This window comes from Siniperca chuatsi, linkage group LG4, assembly GCF_020085105.1.
Source record: "Siniperca chuatsi isolate FFG_IHB_CAS linkage group LG4, ASM2008510v1, whole genome shotgun sequence".
Lineage (NCBI taxonomy): Eukaryota > Metazoa > Chordata > Actinopteri > Centrarchiformes > Sinipercidae > Siniperca > Siniperca chuatsi.
In genome coordinates this window covers 4,376,688-4,395,927 of record NC_058045.1, presented here as the reverse complement: position 1 = coordinate 4,395,927, position 19,240 = coordinate 4,376,688, and the positions used below count along the sequence as shown (strand labels likewise).

Below are 19,240 nucleotides of genomic sequence, written 5' to 3'. Positions count from 1 at the left end.
GTTGAGGTCCTTCAACATCTGTTGCTGAGGTCCTTCAACATCTGAGATCCTTCAACATCTGCCGGACGATGCTGAAGATGTTCTATGAGTCTGTGGTGGCCAGTGCTATCCTGTTTGCTGTTGCACGCTGGGGCAGCAGGCTAAAGGTAGCGGACGCCAACAGACTCAATAAACTGATCTGCAAGGCCAGTGACATTGTGGGGGTGGAGCTGGACTCTCTGGCGGTGGTGTCAGAGAGGAGGATGCTGGCCAAACTACACGCCATCTTGGACAGTGTCTCCCACCCGCTCCATGACGTGCTGGTCAAACAAAGGAGCACCTTCAGCGGAAGACTCATACCACCAAAAAGCACCACAGAGCGCCACAGGAAGTCACTCCTGCCTGTGGCCATCAAACTATTTAACTCCTCCCTCTAAGGGTTAGTCTGTTTGACCCTAGGTCACTAAACTGGACATTTAGCATTACATCTCCGCCATAATTAATAATAATTGTGCAATATTCTGTGTTCTACTTACGTGCAATATTAGTTTTCCCTTGTTAGTTTTTCTTATTTATTGCTACTGATACTATATACCTCAATTACTCTTCGACAGTACATGCACGCCCGCTTATTAATATTATTTATTACATAAGGAGTTACATTGTGTTAGACTGTACTTTCATCATCAACCAGTAAACCCACTTGGTACTTGACACTTAGTTTATCTTATACTTATAACGACATGATACTTAATTTATTTCTGACCTGTTTATAGTGTTTATAGTGTATCATATCGTTTTCTAGTACTTTCTCCTGTGTGCACTGACGTAAAGACGAGCTACTGTAACAAAGAGTTTCCCTACGGGGATCAATAAAGTATTTCTGATTCTGATTCTGATAGCAGTTGTCGAGCAGGAACACGGGGGCAGCAGGTGGCCCACAACCACAGATCCAGACTCTGCAGCTCCGGAGGCAGAAATACCTGCTGAAAGCGACAGAAGGAGAGAGGAGAGAAACGAGAAAGCACAGAACTACGGGAGAGAGACGATGTCGAGTTAATAACATGCAGTAATGGGATGAAAATGCATACAGACGGAGAGGGAGAGAAGGAGAGAGGAAAGAGGTGCATCATGGGAAGTCTCCCAGCAGTCTAGGCCTGTAGCAGCATAACTAAGGGATGGTTCAGGACTCGCCCAAGCCAGCCCTAACTATAAGCTTTATCAAAGAGGAAAGTCTTAAGCCTACTCTTAAATGTGGAGATGGTGTCTGCCTCCCAAACCCAAACTGGGATCTGGTTCCACAGGAGAGCAGCTTGATAGCTGAAGGCTCTGACCCCTTTTTTACTTTTGGAGACTCTAGGAACCACAAGTAACCCTGCATCCTTGGGGCGTATTGTCCTCGTGGGGTAATAAGGTATTAAATGAGATTCTTCCAGGTTGTTGGAACGCCATTTCCTTTCAAGTTTTCGATGTTTACTTTAACTTGCGGGTTTGGGGGTTATACCATGGAGGTGACCTTCATTGTTTTATTATCTTCTTTTAGAGGGGCGATAGAATCGAATGTCGTTCGCAGTGTGCCTGCAGCGCTATCAACAAGATGGTCAATTTGGGAGTGGCTGAAATTAGCACTGAATTACATGCAGATGGAACTGCTTCCTTAAATTTAACTACAGCACTATCAGATAGACATCTAGAGTAGGAGCTGCCTAATGGCGTGTAGTCCAGTAATAGGAGTTATTAAATAATGGTCCGATAATGAAGGCTTCTGTGGAAACACTATTAAATGTTCAATTTCAATGCCACATACCAGAATCCCTCACGACATAAATATTATGCAAAAGAAGAGAAACAAATAGTGCAGCATTGAATTTGTAGCAAAAGTCAGTTATTTCTGCTTAGAGAAGCTATGAGTTTTGTACCAACATGGGCCATCCACCTAACAGAGTCAATTTGGTGATAAAGAAAAACTCTTCTAAGAATATTTGGTTACTGTTTATGCCTCACCTCAGCCTCGAGTGAAATAGCTTACAAGCAGCAACATGAAGCTCAGGCAGAACATTCACGCATATTTGCCTGAAGGAGAAAAGGCAGGAAGAAAGGAGTTTGAGTCTTTAATTATGTTATTCAGTTGGTGTTCTAATTGGCCTCCTGTTGGGTTAATTTACAAGATCTGGTTGGACCTGTTCCCTCTTTGAATAGTTAAGAGGAACATAATCAAGCCAGAAAGGTACATTTTCTGGATGCTGTGTGAGGAAGCTGGAACTGCACTTATTTAAGAATGGAAGGTCAAAGAGTTAAAGCAGCCTATTAGTGATTAAAAAGTAAAACTCTTCATTAATGTTTCTAAAAAGGTCTCGAAGTTCAGACTACTCACTTACAGCAATAATGTGGCTGTGGCTAATTACAAGTAAAATGCCACACCTAACATCCAGCCGTAAAGATTTAAATTGCTCCAGTGCTGTGGAGGATAATGTTTCACCGTATTCTGTGTCACCAGTTTCCCCCCTTTATGAGTGCAACCTTTATTTGAACACTAGATTTATTTTTGTGAAATCTGCGTCCAACTTTGAAGGGGAACTCCAGCACTTTCATAAAGTTGGGGTATTTGTGAGAGACCCCCACCCTAATCCGACTTTAGAAAGGTGTGTGTGGGGGGGGGGTCTGAAGCTATCTGACCAAGAAGCTTTGTGTCGCGGACTATTTCTTAGCCAGATGCAGTGACTTCCAAGAGTTTAGTCATCAAAGTGAGGTTACCAGCTCTGTATCTTTATTCAGTGTAATTCTGTTTCTTGCCTTGAGTGTTTTAGGGGAGGTCTTTGTATAAGCTTTTAGCTTCCTACCTCTCCTGCACAACCTCTTGTTTATTTTGGATTCATGTATTTCTCAGTATATGTAGGTAAAAGTGTGTTTGTATATACGTAAGTGTCTTTGTGCCCATAATTGTATATTTTAATGTGCAAACAAATAAATAAAGATTGTTACATCCCTTGTTAATTTATCTTAACAAAAAGACAACAACACGACAATCAAGGCAACCAAGTCAAAGTTGCAGAGACAAAGTGATTTACTTACAACAAAATACCAAGAACATACTACAAAAGGTTCTCAAAGTGTGGGTGAGGATTGGACAGGGTCTGTTGTGCCGAACAAAATGAGGTGAAACAATACAACAAACCCAGCCTTAGCTAAGCTACCTCTAGAAACACAAGTACAAACAAAAAGGCTCAATTGTCTTTACTACAACAAGAACTAAACTAAACTTACAGAGGTGGCACCAACCACCAAACCTAGTGTTTCTAGACAGACTGAGAACTATGTGAGTGAAAAAATGTACAGGGTACCCCAAACTTACCTAAATGGAATACAGCCTAACTCCTAATATGGAAACATGTATACATTCGCATTTTCTTCTGTCGATTTTCTGGACATTTTGTTAAAATTTGCGCTACATTTGAACGGAAACCTGGCTCGTGAAATGTCAAAATATCTTCCGCTAAAAAGGCCTATAGGGGCCCAACAGCAACCTTTTTGCCACCAGGGCCCCCAAAATAATGAATCCAGCTGTGCCAAAGGCCCTCAACAGTTGAGTAGTTTATCATAATATCTATATTTCACCAGGATTATACACTTACAGTTTCCAGTCCAAGGTGAAATGTATGCAGTTTAAACCATAGATGCATTTTTTAATAAGTAACAGGCTCCAAAAAATGCAAGTACTTCAAGTTGTTACTTTTTATCAGGACTTGAACCCGTTTTCCCTCCAGGACCTGTTCTGTGAATGCGCCCTGTGGAAGCGCATGCGCGGAGCGGGACACGGAAGCCGCTGCTGTGCGCTGGCTGTGGATGTATAACGTTTGCGGTCTCCGGCTGCTGTCTTTCCCAATCACCACTTCTTCAATGACTTGTACCAACCCTGACTTCTTCAGTCACCTCTTCCTCCACCGGCAGTATTGTGCAAACTAAAGGCTGTTAATGTGATTTACCAGCAAACAGGATCCTCTCCCGGACTAACAAACTTGAAGCCAGCACATTATCGGTACGTGCTGCTAACAAATGTGAAGCTGTGGCTACTTCGATTTTAAAGAAAGCTGTTGTTAAGCTGAGGTGTAAACAGGAAGTCTGTGGCTGTCAGCCTCGTCTCTAAATCAGATTGCTTGCTAAACCGAGCTGGAAGCTAACTGCTACTCTCAGATTAGCTTTGATAAACTGAAGCCTAAAATAACGTCACCCCTGTGTGCTGATGCTAGCATGTTAGCTAACAAACTGTGTGTGTCCACGTTAGCAGTAACTTAACCCCCGTATACTGTACCATAAAGTACAATGTAATGCCACTTATTCTGATCATCCCAGTACTCCTGTGTAGTATTAGGGAACATGAAGACTTAGTTTTAAACCTGCACTGTCATCCGGGTGTAAATGTCGAGCTCATCAAAGACAAGTGTAGTGAGATTATCTGTAGTATTGTAAAATACTACAATACTAAAATAGGCGAAAGTTCACTCATACATCTCATTCATTCATTTTGATTATATACAGTCTGAATTATTTAATTTCATAGCTACTTCCTCATCACTGAACTACATAATGTGCCATGTAGGGCTGCAATGATAAGTAGATTAATCGATAAGTCGTTCTAAATAAAATCAGCAGCTATTTTGATAATCGATTAATCGTTTGTCATCTTCCAAGCAAAAATGCCAAACATTTGATGGTTCCTGGTTCTCAAATGTGAGAATATGCTGCTTTTCTTGGTCTTACATCATAATAAATTGAATATTTTGGGGGGTTTGGACAACAACACCCCCACACACACACACACACACACACACACACACACACACACACACACCTGATGACGTCACCTTGAGCCCAAGGACAGAGTGATGGGCGTCTTTCACAGTTTTCTGATGTTTTATGGACCAAACGATTATCGGCAGATGAATAGGAGGCGCATCAGGATCTGCGTGGCTCACCACCTCTGCTTAACACATTCCTGTAATTCAAACTAAGGCTGCAACTAATGATTATTTTCATTATCAATTAATCTGCAGACTATTTTATCGATTCATCTTTTGGTCTATAAAACATCAGAAAACTGAAAAATCACATAATCCAAGGGCACAAGGTGATGTCATCAAATGCCTGTCATTTTTTATTTTTTTTTGTCCGACTATCCGTAAATATTCAATTTACTATGATGTGAGACCAAGAAAAGTAGCAAATTTAAAAAAAAAAATCTTTTTATCGATTTTATCAATTTCCAGCCGAATCATATGATAATATGATATCATGTCATCTTTCTACAAATTTCCGTTGTCCAAGATAATTACGGTCTTACAAGTGAGCTGTAAATAAAGACTTGACAAAATTAGTTGAAGGTTTGGGGGACATTCTGTCAGAAGTCTTTCTGACCTCACCCCTTTCAATTTGAATGAATTTTGTCCTACATGTTAACCTGTATAAGAGAGTGCTAGAACGTGGTTTGATGAACCAGGATGACCATGATCATGCGTAAGACTGACCTACCCACCATGTACTTAGAAGTCTGCTGTTGCTCAACCGATAGCGGGCACAAAACTTCAGGAGATGTAAAGGAGTGTCTACCCTGTAACATACAAAAGGTGGTTACGCGTTATTTGCAAATTAAGGTTTAAGGACAAAAAAAATCATTAATTTTGGACCAAAAGTATTGAAATTGTGGATAACTGTGTTTGTAAGTTTTCCGATAATCAGAGAAGCGTACTGCTTATTCTTGAAGAAGATATCTGTGTCTTTAGGTGGGGTGGGACTCTAATATGGGTCGACTTTGAGGGCCCCTGTCTCCTGAATGATCGGCCATTCTGGTTGATCAAACCTCATTCACACACTCCATGTGGCTCAACATGTAGGAAATAAAGTCTAAAGGGTTGAGGTGAGAAAGTGATTGATTTCTGACGGAATGCCCCACATCTTTCTGATGTTATACATAACGGTGGAACACCAGTTTGATTATTTTATGATTTATTTCATACTTGTGTATGTGTTTGATCTCTGAACACTGCTATGCAGCTCTCCAATGCCATTACCAATAACCGCAATAAATCTTTCACTTTTGAATAATCAGTTTTGAATGCTAATGGTTGATATGAGAGAGATAACTGACTGGTTTCCTTTGTTGCAGGAGTGTGTGGGAGCATCATGTGGAGGAAGGCTTCGGCAGCAGCCCTGCTGGCGTTAGCTGTTGGCTATCTCTACCATGGCAGCCCGGACCTGCCAGAGCAGATTCTGCAGTATATCAGCCTGCCAAACTTTCAGTCATCCTCTCGGAGCCAGAACAGCGTGGAGCAGGTGATCTCCGCTGCCTGGGAGACTCTGATAACTCTGCCGACCCGGCAGTGGAGCAAAGTGGCAGTGGGGTGAGTTAGAGAGTTGAACTGTGGGACTGTAATAGAAGAAATAGATGCATGTCTTTCTGTCGCCTGAAGTTGATATTCATTACTGCATATGTGCTCCTCGCTCTACTGTGGCATGTTAAGAGGCTGTTGTCAGCTCTGCGACTGAGAAGGAATGTGTTGCCATGAGTCAGTCACAGCTCAGGTGGCTCGGCTCAAGACGGTGGTGAATTCAATTACTGTCTATACCTAGCCTGCTGCTTTAGAATAGCCAACACCAGTGTTTTAGAAAGGTGGAAAGTGATGATTGTCTGGACCTGAAGGACAGATTGTTTCTACCAAGGAGAGAAGCAAAGGGGGGGGGGAACTTGTGTATTGTTTAGGAATGGTTTATTTTTCTTCAATACTACACCTGAAGTTACTTCTAAAGTCACATTGAAATGGCAGTTAGGGCATCTTTATCTTCCATAATGTAAAGTATTTGAAACAGAATATATTACATTACGAGAGGGATTTAAATCAAATCCTTCAGATTTGATTCGCTCGCTGAAAAGTGAGCGTGGTTTAGTGACTACAGAGCCATACGGAGCTGTTGCTGTTGGTCTCCACCCACACCTCCCTCACATGCGTCATTACATCAGGTGGCAGAGGATGAGGGAGAAATTAGTAAAGTAGACCTCAACCATGCTCTTTTGGAAATAAATGACATCCAAACACACTTCTCTGACCCTTTAGATTGCTCTGCCAGCTGTTACAAACAACAAGCGGTTAGCTCGTTGCCCCAAATCACATTTGATTGGATAAACGCTCCCCCAAGATGAGTCAGTCAAAAATATTTTAAGAGAAAAGTGATTTATTTTTTTATATATTTTTTAATATATTTTGACTTATATTTCACAGAAACCAAGAGATAACTGAAGAAAGCAGGATAAGAACTCGGAAAATGTATTTTTGTATTTCATGTCTTTAAAACAAGCAGACCTGTTGACATTTTATAAGATTTGTCTGTATCTGCACAAAACCTACTGACAAGCACACTGACACCAGACCAGCTTGATTCTCTGCCTTTTAACAGCTGCCCAAATCTTTAATCAGGCACCAGCTGACCTTTTTTTAAAAAAAAAAAAAGGTGTATATATCCTCAGGATTTTAGTTACAGACAGAATATAATGATAATTAAGTTATTAACTATCATATAACCTGTACTCAGTATTTCTCCTGTCTTTACCTTCTGTCTTGTTAAGGGTGAACGCCTGTGTCGATGTGGTCGTCTCAGGGGTGGGACTGCTGCAGGCTCTGGCTGTGGATCCTGGCACCGGCCTGGATCACGAAGTGTTGCACTCCAAAGAGGACTTGAAGGAAGCCTTCATCCATTTCATGGGGCGTGGAGCAGCAGCCGAGCGCTTCTTCAGCGACAAGGAGGCCTTTCAGAGGATTGCACGTGCAGCAGCAGAGTACCCCGGTGCGAAGGCAAGAACCTTACCCCCCCCAAACTTTCTCAGAGGACGACTTCTTGTTGTTTTTATTAAGTCATTTTTTTTAAAATGATCTTCCTTCTGGTAAACTTTACTTTTGTGTTCTTCCAGCTGTATGTGGGAGGGAATGCTGCCCTCATTGGTCAGAAGCTAGCCACCTACCCTGATCTGATGGTACAGTAGCATGTTTATACTTGTGTGCATGTTGACTCTTATACTTACACTAAATTAATGAGCTCTTAAAGAGCCCCATTTAAATACACATAGAAATTCCAAGATGCTCAGTCAAATCTATTTCAGGTAGTTAGGTGATGTTGAGTAATGTTTTGGCTGCTTCACTTTGCAGAAATCTATAGAAAATTGGACTAAAGAAATAATGAACATGGGGAAACATATTCTTTACACTTCCACATTTCAAGAGGATTTTTGCATTTTTATAATATGAAAATGTGTTTGGCAGGCCTCTAAACACAGTATTAATTATACATAATGTAATTCCGTTATTTTAAAATAATTGGATATCTTATAAAGCACAGTTCCTGTCACAAATCCAGTGTTATACAATAAACAATTCCCAAAAATGCATTTTTGCTACTACATGACGCGCTGGAAGAAAAATGTACCACACTGGTTCAGGATCAAGTGCCTATGTTTTTATACCGCAGGTTTTGTTATGTGGGCCAGTTGGTCCTAAACTTCACGAGATGCTGGATGAGCAGATAGTTGTTCCCCCGGAGTCTCTCCAGGAGATGGATGAATTTCACCTCATCCTGGAGTATAAAGCAGGTAAAGAGAAGAAGCTGCAGCTTCTGCAGGATCTGTTGTGTTTAAGATTTCTTCAGTCTGTTCTGATGTGTAATACAGCAGTTGGGTTTGGTCTTCTTCTCTGGCTCTAGGTGAACAGTGGGGTGCAACTCAGGCACCTCAAGCCAACCGCTTCATCTTCTCTCACGATGTGTCTAACGGGGAGATGAGCTCGCTGGAGACGTTTGTGGCGAGTCTGGAGGAGTTTCAGCCTGACCTGGTGGTCCTGTCGGGGCTCCACATGATGGAGGGTCAGGGCAGAGAGCTGTGGGAGGAGCGACTGAAAGAGGTCAGTGGCTGAAAGCGGTCCTTTACAATTTCTCCACCTATTTGTTTTAATTGACAAAGCTTTTATTGAAGTCTATTGATGGGTGGTAAATGTGATGGAGTACCCATCTTTTATGCTAGTTTGTGTGAGTGAAAATGAATGAAAAATGATAACATTCATTAATTTAAACTATGATTATGATTTATGATTTGCTTTGGAAAATGGTTTGCAGTAATGTACTTTATGCACTTCATAGTAAAACATGCAAAAACTCTAAAATGTGGCTACTTTTAGCTGGTTTAAAACTTTAGACTACTTGATTGCTAACATTATGTCCAATATCATGTTGCATGACATGGAAGGTTCAAGGTATAAAGCTAAAACAGAAATGATATTAATTATTCATCACAAATCACATTTTATCATTATTCACAGTAAGTTGCCCAGGAGTAAGGAATATGCATGCATGGCAATGGCTCACATGATATATATTTTGGGGGATCTTAAGTAACATTTTGTACTTGCTTCCTCTTCACAGGCTGTGTCAGCCATATCTGACATTGGTCAAGATATTCCCATTCACCTGGAACTGGCAAGCATGACCGACAAAGACTACATGAACAGCATCATGCAGGAGGTATAATGTCAAACAGTTGTGTTTCATGTAGTGAGAAGAAGTCCTTTACAGAGAAAAGATGAGTGTGTTCAAAATCCACAAATCCCTACAGGGCTCTGTATATTTAATTAAAGTTTTTTTTTTCCTGTTTCCTGTTAGCAGGTTATGCCCATTGTCAGCTCCATTGGGCTGAACGAGCAGGAGCTGCTCTTCGTCTCTCAGGCTGGTGAGGGGCCTCATGCAGACTTGGCTGCCTGGAAAGGCATTCCAGACGTGGGCCAGGTCAGCGACATCCTCCTCTGGATCCTGGAGCAGCACGGCCGCAGCGACCCGTCGTCAGAATCTGACCTGACTCGCATTCACTTCCACACGCTGGCCTACCACGTCCTGGCTACAGTGGATGGATACTGGGGGAACCAGGCGGCAGCGGTGATGGCTGGAGCACGAGTGGCCAGCAGTCAGGCGTGTGGCCTCCAGTCTGTTGACGTTAGCAAAGTGGAGCTCAAAGCCCCACTAGAGTTTCACAGCTCACACACTGAGCCACGAGAGAAGCTGTCCCTGAACCCAGCCGAGCCTGCTACTGTGTGGCGGAGAGGAAACGTCACCTTCCACCTGACACCGGTGCTGGTCTGCAAACAGCCACTTCGGACAGTAGGGCTCGGGGATGCCATCTCAGCAGAGGGACTAGTTTACTCAGAGATAAAGACCCAGCAGCCCTTCTGAGGTTTGCTTGAATCTGACACTCCACGTTGATGGGAAGCGCTGAAAAGACCCAGTGAAGTTTCACCTGCAGCTGTGGTTGTTGGGTGGGAGTCATGTTTCTAAACTTGTTCAGACCTCCGAGTCCTGAATCAGGTTCTGTGTCTTCCTTCCCGAAGCTCCGCTGAGTTTAAGAATGTGATCGATGGCGATAGTTTTAAAATCCTGCCTGATGACTCCTCCAGCCTGCTCTGGGCTCCTCTGTTCTCCCTCCTCTAATCTTCCAGCAGACACCGATCTGAGGCAGAGCTGTACAGAAGTGGATCTGACCGGGCTGTGAGGTGGCCTGACTCTATGCACTGGGCGCAGCTCAAAGCCATCTTCACAAACTCCAAAGAGTTTTGTTCACCAGGCTCACCAAATTTACTTTGTGCCTTGAGAAAATAAAAGAATTTCCAAGTTATTATTAAATATTTTATTCATATTTCAGATCCAGACAAACTCAAAATTAAGCATCAAATCAGTTACCTTCTGAGATAGATATATAGACACACACCAACACATATAAACAAATGTGTTTGACTGGAAACTGATGAACGTCTTACTATATTGTAGAATCTAAGTGGTATTATTGATGTTCTGTGTTTCTTCAACTTTACAAGGTACGTCCACGTCAAATAGTTACTAGATCACTGAAAGCTCATTCTCCCATGGGTGTCCTGACTTCTTTATGTGTAATAACTGTTATCTAGATATACTTGACATTTTTGTTATTTGTCCTGAGAGGATAAAAATACGTGTGAGACAAAGTTTGTTTTCTCAGTTTTTGGCCTAAACACTCCCACTATGATGATGTTTAAGTTTGGAAACTCTGCATAGCACAAACAACAGTTATAATTATAGGGTTATTATAATCTCTGTTACCTGCTCTACATTATACATTTCTGATGCAGCGTTTGTATACCATTTTGATCAAATGTCACACTTATAAATGCAAAGTTAAATGTGGTTTTGAGGGGGGATCCTTCTTTATGCAGTAAAGCTCAGTTTACAATTAGATGCCAGCTAGTTGACCTAAAGGTTCTGTTGGCAATTAAAGATAAAAATAAAACTTCACAATGAGGTGTAGGACATATGTTATCAGGGTTACTGTACTTGTTTGTTTACTTTTTGCTTGTACAACTTTTCAGTTACTGTTTTCCCTTACTTCTAAAATGTGATTATGTAACATGATTGGCTGGAAACCCTTAAAAGCTGGCCAGTGTAACATACTGCAAGAAAAGATTTCTGATTCAAATTCTAGCATAAAGGTACATTATGCTTTTTCACGGGTTCGTTGTTTGTCGTCTTTGTTTTTTTTTTCTGAGCTTACTTGGGAACGCCTGCATCATGTTAGATGTACAGTATACAACTGATGTAACGGTCAGAACAATGTATTTGTATACCTCACATGGCCACCGAAGGCATGCAATAATGGAGTCTTAATGCAAACGTACAACAAAAAGATGTATGGCATTTCGTTTAGCAGAATTAATTCTTTGCACTAGTAGGAAGTGGCAGGTGTGCCTGCAAAGGTGAATGTAACCTTAACTCCGAACCCCTCTTTATTTTTAGCAAGTACAATCTATTCAACTTTGCTCATTTCATAGTTTGTGATTCATGTTTTTAACATTTGTAGCTGTCAACAAGTTTCATTTACTTGTAGTTTGTCATTAAAATATGTATGGAGAGTAGCACTTGGCTTGATTGTGGTGCTGCAGATTATTGCGCATTATTTGTCAGTGTTGAAAGAACTGCTGAAATGATTCATTGAAAAAAAAAATCGATTTGTTGATTGACTTACATTAATCAGCTATTTTAGAATCATTTGTCAAGAAAAAATGCCAAACATTCTTTGGTCATTTTCTCTGTTTTATATCAGTGTAAGTGAATAAGTTTGAGTTTTAAACTCTGTTAGACGAACAAAACAAGATGTTTGAAGATGTCATCTAGTGCTCTGAGAAATAGTAATGGGGCTTTTTAAAACTATTTTCTGACACTTTATTGACTAAACAATTAATTGAAAGATAATCAATAGATTAATTGCTAATAATATTAACCGTCAGTTGCAACCCAACTTAAAAGAGCAAGTGGTAATTGGATAGAAACTATTCTGAGCAATCTACATTTGTTTGATGTTGAATAGATTAAAAAGCTGTTCAAAGGGTTCAGCAAAAACAGCTCAGTGAGTCAGAAGTACAGGATGTGATGTAACAAAGAGTTCGCTACCAACATTAGTTGTTCTGTTAAAAGGTTTATTAATAATGTGTGGGCTAAAGATGATAAAAATAAGTGTTTCTCTACTTATATACAGAACATTGCCTGTGTATTAGCCTAGTGAGTCCTTCGGAGCCAGGCTGGATTACCAATTTGACAAAAGCGGGCAGCTGCCACACAGCAGTGGGTTCAACAGCGTGTTCGGGAATATGTATCAGTAAATTTCTACTGAAATTGAAATGACAAGGTCCTTTAACTGAGCCTTGCATTAATCGTGAGGCCCTGGGGGTCGTTTCACAAAAGCAGTTCGCTCACTCAGATCACAAATGGTGACAGCATCATGTTTCACAAATGACTGTTGCTCGCAAATAGTGGCTAAATTCAAAAGTCCTACAGGGCTGTCACATGCTCAGCCATGAGTCACAAGTAAAACATTTGTTTTGTAAAAAGTGTCAAAATCAGTGCAAGATAAAAAAAAAAGAAAAAGTAATGTTTCAAATTGCAGGTTCCATGTCACAAATTTGGTGAAACAGGTCCCTGTCTAGACTAGATATACTGTGCTGACATGGTGTATATTGCTAAATAAATCGGTTTAATTTGTTTATTTGAATGTGACAGGATACATACACAATGTACAGAGAGATGGTGGTGGTGCAGGGTACCCCAGGGCCCCCACGTGGGTTTATCTGGCCATGCTTGGGGGAGATCCCATGCGGCAAAATTTGTAGTTATAAAAATAGTATTTATTAGTTAAAACAGTATTTTATAAATCTGAGAGTAGTAGAAGTGCACAAACGTATCCAAATTAACTATTTTGATCTTTTGAGCTGTTAAGTCTCTGCAGTATATACACAGTATGAATGGATTGCCATTCTTGTACCAAATCATATCAATGAAGCATTTAAAAGGACGTCTCTGATGTAGATTTTTACTGTTGTTTTAATCAAATATCTGTGTATTGAAGGGTAACATGATATGAACACATGGAAACATACTGTATGTCCTTTACTTTTATATTGCTGAGATTGCTGGACATCGGACAAAACGGCATTACGCGTCTGCATCTGATTGGCTAAAACGCTCCTGCACGTGAACCAATCAGATCCCCGTGCGTCTGCGCGCTGCGTTGAAGCCCGGCCCCTGTGTCGTGGAGGCAGCTCAGCCTGGAGCTCGGAGCGGCCGCCGCGGCAGTCTCCACCCCGGATACCACACTCTTACCCCCGGCTCATATAAAGATAGCGCGACTAACAGGCCGTCCCCCGGGCTGCTCATTATTCTTGTTGATGGTTAGACTCTGCGAGAGAAGGATGAAGTTCCTCGTAGCCGTTACAGTCATTGTGGGATCAGTGATTTTTCTCGCTTTCCCAAATGGCTCATCCGCTGACGAGAAGAAGAAAGGCCCCAAAGTGACTGCGAAGGTAGGTGGCTGCTCGCTAGCTAGCGAATCGCGTTGAAAAATCAAAGCTCTTCTTTAATGCTAACCGCTAGCTGCAGATTGTAAAGCCACGTCACCCGGCTTTTAGCCTTTAGCGGTTCATCCTTTGCTAAAAGCCCGGGGATCGGTGTGCTTGTTAGCTGGGAAGCTAACGTTAGCTATGTTAGCAGACGGTGCTGTGTTGTGGCTAACGTCTGTGCGCGTGCGGTAATTGAGGACATTTACAATCGTATTAATTGGTGCATATAACCGGGTTAGCCACTGTTGCCTGACCGGGACAGCAAACTGAATGAAATGGCATTTGCTCCTGGCTAATCTCAATGGAGCTAGCATAGCTATTGTAGCCAGTACTTCGGCCTTAACGTCAACTGTCGGTATTTTCAAATATATCAACTCTCAACTGGCCCACATCCATTTATGCTTAAACTATTGAGTATGTCCTCCTTTAGCTAACCCGCTTGGCTGCAGCTCAGTGAGGCTCATCGCGCATTGTGTCTGGGTGCAGCAGGTTTGTCCACGTCTACAGTTACAAAGGACGCTTTGAGCTGGTCAGTAGCTGACCCAAAGGCTCTTTGTTCGAAATGACTCTTCACCTGCAACATACATTATTGAGAAAATCTGACAATCTCAAACCAAATCTCATTTATAAATGCATGACTATTAAAAAAAACACACAAAAAAACTGTCTTGCACTACAGATCAGCTTTTTTCACGCAAGTGGTGAGTCAGAAGAACCAACAGCTGTTGTGTGGAGTGGAAAAACAAATTGTATGAAACTTTTAATTTAAAAATAATTATTGTTGACTTCATGCCCTTTTATCATATTTGCAGAAGAGCGCTGAAGAGAAAAGAAGAGAATATAATTTTCATGTCTGGGGTAAACGGGTTAAATCCTGTGTTAACTTGCTCAAAGAATGAATAACTCTTTAAAATACTTTCGGCTGTTATCAAGGAAGCCATCACATGGAAATGGCTGCAGGCAAACTCCCCAACAATGGATGAATGAAACTGAATGGAGTATCTAACCTTTGCATTAAAACTAGGATATGATCAATATGTAAGACACTGGAAAGAATGCACTATATATTTTCTTACCCATGAAAGATTCTGCGCCTGTACAATTATGTCAAGTCATCCATTTTGATTTAAAATATCAGTAAAAATAAAGGTAGAAAATGGAGGAATTTGCCTTGTCATGGGACATATTGAAGTGTAAAATAACTTGGCTTCTTTTTGTAGGTGTTCTTTGACATTAGGATTGGAGACGAAGATGTTGGAAGAGTTGTTATCGGGGTGTTTGGGAAAACTGTTCCCAAAACAGTCGACAACTTTGTCGCTTTGGCGACAGGAGAGGTGAGAACGTCACAGCTCATAACGTGTACCCAGAGTGCAACAGTCTGCAGTGATTAGTTTGGCCCAGTAATCCCCAGATACATGACTGACTGTAAATTAAATTTCGGGGGGGGGATCAATGTTGAAGCAGACTTAAACAAAGTGGCACACATTCAAAGAATCCTCCCTTTGTTTTTACACAGTTAGGGCATAGAAAAGTTTTCGGAGTTTAGTGGGTATTGTAGGTGAAATAAGCCATATTTTATACTTTTAAATCTGTGGTCAACATCTTTTGTTTACTTTCCCAAACCTCCACGTCCTGGAGATACACTTTGAATATGTCATTTGACTCTCATTTACGTGGTCTAAATGTCAAATACTAGCAGCCGATATCCCTTTCAGATTTTTCAAGCGTTGTTTATGTTGGTTGTTTTTGTTTTGTTCTACTTAAACAGAAAGGATTTGGTTACAAGGGCAGCAAATTCCACAGAGTCATCAAGGAGTTCATGATCCAGGGTGGAGACTTCACCAGAGGAGACGGCACTGGAGGTAAGATGGCCACTGACACCTGCAGAATGGCATTTATGTCTGCACAGATTTGCATAGATTTGCCACTGCAAGAACAAACTTGCACTTGTCTGCATCAGTGCTGTCCTGAACATGAATGACTTCAGGCTTGGGCTCTTTAGGGTTTTACCAAAAGAAGTGTGCAAACTGTCAGGAAAATGACTTTCCAGTGTCTACTTCTTCACTCTGTTTCTATTTTATGCTTTTATGGATTCAGGATTCATTCTATTGTTTTCAAAAATGTATGACCCAAGGACAGAGAGAACCTCCTGGTTTTTAATAAGCACCGAAAGTTATCTTAAACTTTGTGCCAAGAGCTATTTCACGAGTGTCACTTTGCCATTTTGGGACAGTACTAGTACTAATACTTGACATTTGGCAGATGCTCTCATTGAGAGTGACTCACAGTGCTGCTCAGTTGTTCATGAATATGAAAATGTCATCACATAATGTGAAGAGAAACATTTGGCAGCAATCAAGTCATCCGAGTGAGATGCAACAGGCAGGGAATGTTTGTGGAAATAACAAGATACCAAACGTCAACCAATTGGCTTGCACAGATTTTAAATGATAGAGATTTTTGTTTCTTTAAATGAAGGCAAGAGCATCTATGGAGACCGCTTCCCCGACGAGAACTTCAAGCTGAAGCACTACGGCCCTGGCTGGCTCAGCATGGCTAACGCCGGCAAAGACACCAACGGCTCTCAGTTCTTCATCACTACAGTTGAGACTCCATGGCTGAACGGGAAACACGTCGTCTTTGGAAAAGTCCTGGAGGGGCTGGTGAGTGTCAGGCCCGAGAGCGATCGCATACTTTGGGTCACTTTCTCAGTCACATCTGGGGAAGTTAAACACAGCTGCATGTGGGTGACTGAACAACCAAATCTAAAGAGTGCTATCGCCTGCTATCCAAACGCTGACCTTTTGTCTGCTTTGCCGCCAACTAAGACTGAAAGTATCTGTTGAAATGCCAAAAATAGCAAGTGAATTTCAGACTAAAACAGACACTAGTTCCCTGCTCTGTGCCCTCCTCAGGTGAACGGAGATCAAACAAAGTAACAAAAAGCAGACTGGTTTACATTTTACCACTCCGTCATTTAATGCAGTCGCATTTAGAAAGGTGGCAACCTACTTTCACTCTGCAATACTTGAAATAATTGTGCAATATTCTGTTTAATACTCCGGTGCAATATACTCTTTTCAGTTTAATTTATTTATTCATACTTCTATTACTGCTGTCAATTTCAAATGTCAAATTCCAGTATCTACTACTTCACGTAAAACCTTTGATTAACATTTTGCCACTTTTTTCTGAATTCATATACAAATGTACCGGCCAAACACATCAATATAGATATCGGGAAAAACAATAAGTTGACCAGTGGTTGAAACTAAGTACATTTACTAAAGTAATGTACTTAAGTATTTCCATTTTATACACTTTATACTCTACTACATTTCAGAGGGAACTATATAAACAACATTTATCTGACAGTTCTAGTTACTGTCCCTACCCTTTTTAACAAAGTATTTTTACATAAAACCTGATTAGTTTATAAAGATAAAATTCATTGTTATAGATTTAAACTATCCAACACTATAAAATGGTTAAAATTAGCTCCACATTGACCAGCTACAACAATAAAATGATGCTTGTACATCAATGCAACAGTAATAATCATCCAACATTATAATGTATAATATAACACTGAAAGGGGCCGTTCTGTATAATGAGTACTTTTTTACGTTTGAAGTATATTTTGATGCTGATACTTTTGTACTTTCCCTAAGTAAGAATTGAAATGCGTGACTTATAATGGAGTATCCTTACATTGTGGTATTGCTACTTCTACTTAAGTAAAGGATCTGAATACTTCTTCCACCACTGACTTTGACAGAGATGATGTGGTGAACCATTCTGATATCTTTTTTTTTTTTTTTTTTTTAATTTAAAATGTTTAATCTTTCAGGATGTGGTGAAGAAGATTGAAGCCACAAAGACAGATAGCCGCGATAAGCCCCTTAAAGATGTCACCATCCACGATTGCGGCAAAATCGAGGTGGAGAAGCCGTTCGCTGTGGCCAAGGAGTAGAGTGCTGCTGGGGAGTACAGGGAGAACAGGACTTGGGGGAAATCGTGCAGGCCACCTTGTTTTTATCACTAACAGCCCTGTGGTCCTGGAGAAGGGGCTTTGGGTCATTCGGTGTCCGTGGCTGCCGTCTTAAAGCACCAGAAGAGCAATCATGACGACGCTCTGGGTCCATTTACCAACGAGCATTCCAAGGTGCACTTAACTGTTCGTTGTTGTTGGGTTTTTTTTTGTAAAAAATGAAATCTAAAATAAAGGTTTCAAGTTTTGTTAAATTGCTGAGTGAATTTCATTACACCTAAAGGGAAGTTTCTTCTCACATTTCTTTCTTCTGAAATTTAAATGCCATTTACGCAACTCAAGTTTAAAACTCATCACATCTACCTCAAACATTTCTTTGGCATTTCTGTACTGCAGTTACCTTTTTAATTAACAGCTACCTATCACACAGACATGCCTACACCGATCTGTCGACTGTAAGATAATGTAGGATTTAGCCTTCTGGCTCGGCTACCTACCCTTGGTGGTTCGACACCGCTAGAGATAAGTAGGCATATACGAAGTGTGTTTTGTAATTTGGGAGATTTGACTCTAATCCTCTAACCTTGTTTCACCTGCTGGACCTGTTCTGACCTGTTCTGATCCCCACTCTACAAAGAGTCAATGTATATTAGGAAAGTATTCCAGCTTTGATAGTAATAATCATAATATAGCAACAGTAATAATTGATACATGCTTAAAACCAGTGGTGGAAAGTGCATTTACTTAAGTACAATTTTGAGGTACTTTATACTTCTACTCCGCTACAGTTCAGTGGGAAATATTGTACTTTTTACTGCACTGCATATATCTGATAACTTCAGTGACTCTTTGCAGATTCAGATTAATACAGGGTTCCCACGGGTCCTTGAAATCCTTGATAGTTTGGGAATTTAAGGGGGTGGGGATCAAGGCCTTGACAGTTTTTGAAAATAGACATGGGCCATTGAAAGTTCTTGAATTTATATATTTTGTGCAAGAATAGAAATTGAAGTTCTTTTGATATTTTAAATTTTTTTTTTTTTAACTTAAAGTAACATCACTAACACATTCAAGCCTCTCTCGTTTTAATTGTCTGTGAGCTTCTGTAAAGCCTGCTAGTTCTCATTATAAAAATTCTCCAGTGTTGTAACAGTAATTATCCTAAGAAAGTCCTTGAATTTGATGTTTAATGTGGGAACCATGTTAACAATATTAAAAATGTTTATTAGAATAGATTAAACTACCCCAACAGTACATAAAGTAATTAAAATTAGCCCCACTTCTACTAGCTGCAACATTAAAGTTCTAAACATTAATGCATCAATAA

General features: G+C 40.6%; 2 protein-coding genes across 4 annotated transcripts; both read left to right on the top strand.

The window, feature by feature from the left end:
- Positions 1–3,768: 3,768 nt before the first annotated feature.
- adpgk (ADP-dependent glucokinase) lies at positions 3,769–11,945 on the top strand. 3 transcript variants are annotated; one of them, XM_044192753.1, is made up of 9 exons: positions 3,769–4,015; positions 5,757–5,890; positions 6,140–6,374; positions 7,595–7,820; positions 7,937–7,999; positions 8,491–8,611; positions 8,722–8,918; positions 9,436–9,534; positions 9,673–11,945. In XM_044192753.1, exons 3-9 carry the CDS (start codon positions 6,157–6,159, stop codon positions 10,234–10,236), a joined length of 1,488 nt encoding a protein of 495 aa, XP_044048688.1. In that variant the 5' UTR covers positions 3,769–4,015; positions 5,757–5,890; positions 6,140–6,156; the 3' UTR covers positions 10,237–11,945. The 3 variants fall into 3 exon arrangements, with proteins under 3 accessions (XP_044048688.1, XP_044048689.1, XP_044048687.1); XM_044192754.1 differs by lacking the exon at positions 5,757–5,890 and having other exon boundaries at positions 3,770–4,015; positions 9,676–11,945; XM_044192752.1 differs by lacking the exon at positions 5,757–5,890 and having other exon boundaries at positions 3,770–4,015.
- Positions 11,946–13,624: 1,679 nt separating this feature from the next.
- ppib (peptidylprolyl isomerase B (cyclophilin B)) lies at positions 13,625–18,167 on the top strand. The gene is made up of 5 exons (XM_044192756.1): positions 13,625–13,886; positions 15,143–15,256; positions 15,691–15,784; positions 16,401–16,585; positions 17,773–18,167. The coding sequence occupies exons 1-5, from the start codon at positions 13,752–13,754 to the stop codon at positions 17,893–17,895; spliced, it is 651 nt and encodes a 216-aa protein (XP_044048691.1). The 5' UTR covers positions 13,625–13,751; the 3' UTR covers positions 17,896–18,167.
- The last annotated feature ends 1,073 nt before the right edge of the window (positions 18,168–19,240 follow it).